We start from the raw sequence: 6,694 nt of genomic DNA on the forward strand, positions 1-6,694 counted from the left end.
ATGTTTTGTATCTTAGATGTGATGTTCCTGCATGACGCAAAATTATTGATATGGAGTTTTGCAAGACTATGATGCCACGTATTTTGCTGAAATATTAAACTATTGATTAAACTATTTTATTTTTATATCATTTTGTGCTACTCATTTTAATAGAAAACACCCGTTTTGGGTACAACGGAAATGACAGAGTTTGGACGATGGCCATTCCCTTCTTTGTTCATGTTTCGAACAATTTAGCATATTAGTAAGTATGATCGTAGGGGTAAAATTCCGAGGGGCTTATGATTTGCCATTAAAAACAAATTGAACACACCATGGAGCAGGGTGCCTCCTCCTGTAAAAAGACGATTTGACCCCATATTTGCATAAAAGTTCGACTCCCTTATCGGATTCCCCCAGAATGGCCAATAGCAATAATTTTGCATTTGATGTACATTTGGACGATCTAGCATTTTTGCTTATAAATCGAAACGGTACATCGCAGGTGGGTCATGTTCAAACTATACTTTTCTGACTCCATATATGACTTGAGGAATGCATTGGTGTATTTTAACATAGTCTGAGCACTTCTGTAATTGACCTCTTTGTAAGTGGACATGACTTTTCCTCGCAAAACGTTTTTGTTTTTGTATGTTTTTGTAATCGGCAAAACAAAGACCCCATGTACAAATGATTTCTGCCATTAAGGAACATCTATATCACCTATTCGCCTGACTGCAAAAGTGTGCCAATGCAGTTGAGCTGCTCCACATGCAGATTTGAATAATTTGCGTATTTGTAATTATTTTGTCTTTCAGCGACGTTGCGACTGGTAAATACTGTGGCTACTACGTTGACGTAATACATGCTGGTGAGTTGTCCTCTACATTCTAAAATGCTATAGCAGTGATCCGACAAATCGACAAAATCATCCAAATTCAAATTTCAAAATATTTATAAAGAGAATGGTTGTGTTAACTTATTCTGCAAGTGATAATACCAAAAACGTCATAAATAAGGGAAATGTCGATGTTTCAAATTGCCGTTCTTAAAAACAAACAATTTTATTTTTGTTTGCACGATTTAGTTCTCGTATTTTCATCGGGATAATCAACGTTTCCCATTACTCCCAAATTGATTAATTATGCTGTACTTCAGTTTAATTTGAGTAAATGTGTTCGCCATTCCCCTATAGGCTATATCTTCCTATATATCTTTTTTTAAACAGTTTGCAAAGCTGCCGGCAAAAACTGTCTATTTGTTGACGCAGGGGGCAATACTTGTTGGGAAACAACCGAAGACTTTGGTGCACGAGGAGGCGCTGGCTTGCATAGTCGATATGTTGACGCGTGTGTAGGTACGAAACCTATAGGCAACGATTTAGCTTTTGATAAATTGATAAAAATAAAAAATATTAAAAATAATATAGCTGATTCAACAAAAACCGTACATGAAATAATGTGTATGAATTAGAATTATTAAAATATGAAAAATATGAAAACAAATATTAGTCAAACGCAGAGTTTAAGCTCGTTGACCATTTCATATATCATGTACAGGTATATCAAATGCTCATTTGACCCTGCACACTATTGATCAATTTTATTTTAAATAATACCAATATTTATCCAATTCATGCAATACAAAAAAATAACGGTTTTATTAATTTCTCCGTTGTTAGCCAAAACCTTTCACCTGAAACTCTTATAAATTAAATATGTTACCATATTACTCATTACAACGTGATATAAGCCAACTTAATCATGTATGATTTGATGGAACTTGTTCATACTTTTACCAGGCTTTTCTCCCAGTTTTACACGAGCTTTGATCTTCGATTTCACCGACTCCATAGTTCCTCAGACACAAACATTCTTCTACGTCTTACAAGGAAACCCCAACAATTTTAATTGGAGGGACCTGCGAGGGAAGAGAATAGGTTTTCCGACTCGATGGTACACTGATCCTGATTGCATGGCAAGGAATGCAGATAAAATACAGGTGAAATATAAAATAAATGTCTTCAGTAGATAGCTTACATCAGTCAATGTAAAAAATGCTCTCTTCAGTAGAGAGCGTACATCGGTCAATGTAATAAATGCTGTCCTCGGTAGATAGCTTAAATCAGTCAGTGCAATAAATGCTCTCTTCAATAGATACCCAGCAAACACAAAACGTTTTCGACATTATTTGCAAAAGGTTATAAAAGGTTGTCAGAAAACGTTTAAATGTCGGGTTATATAAAGGTTATATTAAGAGTATAAAACGTTTTCATAACCTTAAAAAACATTTTTTGATAAGTTACTGCTCAGCAAACAAAAATTTTTTACAGAAAACGTTCAAATGTCGGGTTATATAAAGGGTATAAAAACGTTTTAATAACATTCCAAAAGATTCTTGAAAACTTGATACAAAGCATTCTAAACAGAATGTTATTTTGGGGTTGAAAAAATATTTTGCGAAAAATGTTTGCCCAAAATATTTTCAATAACGTTTTAAAAACGTTTTCATGACCTTTATATAACCCGACATTTAAATGTTATTAAAAGGCTTTGAAAAAAGAACATTTTAAGAACATTTCTGTGTTTGCTGGATTCAAACATTTTAACATAATGTTATTTAAGTATTGACACAATATTTGGCAAAAATGTTTGCAAAAATAGTTTACTATAACATTTTTGAAAACATTTAAAAATATTGTTGTAGTGTGTTTTCATACAAAACGTTTTAAAACGTTATCATGACCTTTATATAACCCGACATTTTAATGTTATTAAAACGTTTTACCTAAACCAAAAGCCAAAATATAACTCATTTAAAACGTTTTTGTGTTTGCTGGGTAGCGTACATCAGTCAATGTAATAAATGCTGTCTTCGGTAGATAGCTTACAACAGTAAGTGCAATGAATGCTATCTTCAGTAGATAACATACATCAGCCAGTGTAATAAATGCTATCTTCAGTAGATAACATACATCAGTCAGTGTAATAAATACTGTCTTCAGTAGATAGCTTACATCAGTCACTGTAATAAATGCTGTCTTCAGTAGATAGCTTACATCAGTCAGTGCAATAAGTGCTATCTTCAGTAGATAGCATACATCAGTCAATGTAGTAAAAGTTGTCTTCAGCAGTGGCGTACCCTGACCGCTTCTCCCCCGGGGGCTACATCAACAGTCGGAAAAGGTTGACCCATTTTTTTCGATGGTTTGAAAATGTGAAGAGCAAAAAAAAAAAGTTTATAGGCGCTAGCGACCTAAAAGCACGAAATTTTGATGGGTAGTCAAAATTTTCATACATTTTTCAGAATTCTTCCGCCCTTTTTCTTTAATAATTCTTTTTGTGACCCTTTTCTTCCGCCGTCCCTTCTTTTTTGCTGCCCCCTGCTTTTACCACGGGGAGCTCGCGCCCCAAAGTTCTGTAGATAGCAAACATCAGTCAGTGTAATAAGTGCTGTATCCAGTAAATTCAGTGTATTCAGTAGATAGCTTACATCAGTGTAATAAATGCTGTTTTCGGTAGATAGCTTACATCAGTCAATGCAATGAATGCTGTCTTCAGAAGATAGCTTATTATTATTATTATTATTATTAGTAGTAGTAGTAGTAGTGTTATTATTATTATTATTATTATTATTATTATTATTATTATTATTATTATTATCATCATCATGACTGTTATTATCATGACTGTTATTATTATTATCATGACTGTTTTATTATTTATGTGCAGGGTGCCAGACTTGATTCCAGCCAAATCGTTTACTATGCCCAGGCTGCTGATATTTACGATGCTCTTCAGAGAAGAGAGGTTAGTGTATAGTGTAATACGACAATGGAACTTGCATGAAAATTGATGTGTGTCGGTAATCAAATAAATGAAGGGTTGAACTTTTTTCACGATACATAAAAGTTTTCACTTGAAATTTGCGGTTGTTACAGTTACAACCTTCTTCGAGCTTCAGCAGAATGATTCATACCAGTTCGTTGATCGATTTGACTACTCTTGACTTGTCACGTCAGAACTGGATCGTAGACTCTAGATAACACGTAGGACCCCTGTCCGTATTCAGAGAAGGTTGGTTAGCCCAGATGTGAATGACCTTTTTGACAATGAAACTTGTTCTGTTTCCATATGGGTTTAATCAGGGAAAAAGAAAGTCCAATAGCGTAAGGATGCATGGTCCAATTTCATCTCATCAAAAGATTACGTTGTAAAATGGCATATTTTCTATTTATCATGTTTATATCACAAACAAAATATTTATTTTGCCATAGCTTTGGTCAATTTATTTAAGCTATAGCTTTGCCTTATATGGTAAAGATTGTAACTTGTATATGCCCAATAATATTGGTGTCGCAATGAGTTTTAAAATAGGGGACTCGACTACGACTCGTCAAATATTCTCATAGCTCAACCAATAAATATGGGCTCAATTGATCCAATTTTTATATCATTATTATATTGCTCTTTCTTCCCAAAATTATCTTGAATAGATTGACGCCGGGTTCTTTACCAATGAGCTTGAGGACCTTGCTAGCAGCCTTGAAGTAGCCTCCGATGCGATAACCACGTGTACGACAGCTGGCGATGCCCTTATGATTCGTAAAGACAACCCTATATCAGAATGGTTTAATCCAGCCTTACGTACTGTCCTCAGGAGCAGGGAGTATAGAGAAATATGCAAAGATGTGGATGATTATTACAATAGTGAGTACATTATTTAGTCAATTATGTATGACTAATGTTTTTGTGACCTGATTGCTTAAAATACTGCTGTTTTCGTGGATATCGATTGAATCATACCGTAAAAACATGCTCGAATCATGAAATACCCCTTTAAGAATTCCCAAAAATCGTAAGATTCCTTTAATTTTTAAAGAATACTGTACTTTCATAATTCTTGTCTTTGACTTCAAAAGAAATGGTATTAAATTATTGCATATTGGATTTTCTATTTGAAATATCAATGCTGTTATTAATACTTACTTGTTATTGGTTGTGGGTCTTCTCTGATAAAAACATGATGACTATTAGTCTCCATTTTTGTGTTATTTTATGTCCTTATTTCTATACTCTCTACAGCATTCCTAACAGGACGGTCTTCTGAGTTCGTTTGTCTTGGCTACTAGCAATCTCTGCACTTTTACAGCTGGGGATTCAAAATAAAGGAAAGACTTCCTTTGATGGAACAAAATGTATACATCTGATTTTAAAGCAGCAGCAATACTGCATTATGGGATGGGGTAGAGATAGTACTCATACGTTCCAAAGTGAAATTTCGAGTATAAAAATGTGACCCATAACAAGGGTTGTTGCTCTTGAATTGCCCAACTGAGATACTGTTTTGATGTGTCAAATACCTTTCTTAGCTCATGCCAAATTGTTGAGAATGAACCCAACTTGCAATCCTTATTGTCTAGATATATGATGTGAGCGTAGCGGACAGAAAATGTTGCACATTTAAACGTTTTGGTATACTGTTTTTCTCTAATCCTTTTCAGAGCGTAATTTTGAAATGGTGCCCCATAAATGTGTGCCAAAAATCGCCCTAGTGGTTTACCAAAAATGTCTTCCACTAATTTTACCCTTCCCCAGTGGTTATAAATATGATTTCACATCTCCGTAGGGACCGTTTAATATGTACGCCAGGGGAAGTGGGAATTTATTATGTATTAATGACAAAATATTTCGCGTTCCCCTCGCGTCCGCTCAAAATGTTCTGATTACCCATTGCTTTCCCCTTTTTCTAAATTTAAAACTTAACTTTTTTCCCTCATGGTTCAAGTAAAACATTCAGATTCCCCCGCAAGATCCTCAAAAATATTCGGACCCCTTTAAAACTTTCACTTCCCCTGGCATAAATATTGAACGGTCCCTTATACTAAAAATTATTTTGAGTACCCCTCCCAACCCATGATAATTTTTGTTCCTTAAAATCAATAAAGGTGGTTGGTGGCTCATAATTATTCTTATATATTTACCTTTGAGGAAACACAATCTATTGCCGTGCAATAAATAACTATCAAATAAAATGTGCTTTTCCTGCTACTTTTTTCAGTCAACGAATCATTCATAGTTCATAGTTATTTTATTTTCATCATTAAAAAACATACAAAATAGAAAATAACCAAATACAATAAAGATGAAGGAGCAGGGCCGTTCCGACCATTAGGCCAGATAATTCTGTCGCCTAGGGCGGCAAACGCAGAGGGCGCAATTTAGGGCGCAAAAAGACAAAAACGGGGATGGAGAAAGAAAAGGAAAGAAAAAATGAGGGAATAAAACACGGGAAGCAACATAAAAAGGGGGCGAAAATAGAACAGGAAACCCCCCTAACACTTTTTTGGTATGCTTTGGTGGGGCGGCAGGGAGAGGTTTTGCCTAGGGCGGTAGGTACAACGAAAGGCAATAAGCCTGCAAAATGTTGACCCCCCTATACAAAACTGAGAAAAATACTATACCTTACAAAAATACTACCAAAAAAACACAGCCAAAACATATTTACTAAAAACCAGTACCAATATGTAGCAAGCAAGCTCAATAAGCTTACAATACAATAGCAATTTGAATCAACAAGATTATAGATTATAAATTCATATTTAGTGACCACAAAAAATAAGCATTACAATGTCTGAAGATAAAGGACCAGATTTCTTTTAAATACATGGGTAATACATTCCAAAACTTGGGACAAACATTTAGTATGGTTCTGA

The 6,694-nt window shown here is 34.7% G+C and overlaps 1 protein-coding gene across 1 annotated transcript; it reads left to right on the plus strand.

Moving 5' to 3' along the window:
• Positions 1–400: 400 nt before the first annotated feature.
• On the plus strand, positions 401–5,943 carry LOC140160247 (uncharacterized). Its single transcript, XM_072183523.1, has 6 exons — positions 401–473; positions 1,208–1,336; positions 1,781–1,980; positions 3,711–3,788; positions 4,475–4,688; positions 5,064–5,943. The coding sequence occupies exons 1-6, from the start codon at positions 401–403 to the stop codon at positions 5,108–5,110; spliced, it is 741 nt and encodes a 246-aa protein (XP_072039624.1). The 3' UTR covers positions 5,111–5,943.
• The last annotated feature ends 751 nt before the right edge of the window (positions 5,944–6,694 follow it).

Source organism: Amphiura filiformis, chromosome 9 (genome assembly GCF_039555335.1).
Source record: "Amphiura filiformis chromosome 9, Afil_fr2py, whole genome shotgun sequence".
In the NCBI taxonomy this organism is placed as follows: Eukaryota; Metazoa; Echinodermata; class Ophiuroidea; order Amphilepidida; family Amphiuridae; genus Amphiura; species Amphiura filiformis.

What these genes read in the sequence shown, in the direction of transcription:
- LOC140160247 (XM_072183523.1), top strand. Translation starts at nt 401, where the DNA reads ATGGCCAATAGCAATAATTTTGCATTTGATGTACATTTGGACGATCTA. An exon ending in ATATGTTGACGCGTGTGTAG is followed by an intron (nt 1,337 to 1,780) that starts GTACGAAACCTA and finishes TACTTTTACCAG; the next exon opens with GCTTTTCTCCCAGTTTTACA. An exon ending in GGAATGCAGATAAAATACAG is followed by an intron (nt 1,981 to 3,710) that starts GTGAAATATAAA and finishes ATTTATGTGCAG; the next exon opens with GGTGCCAGACTTGATTCCAG.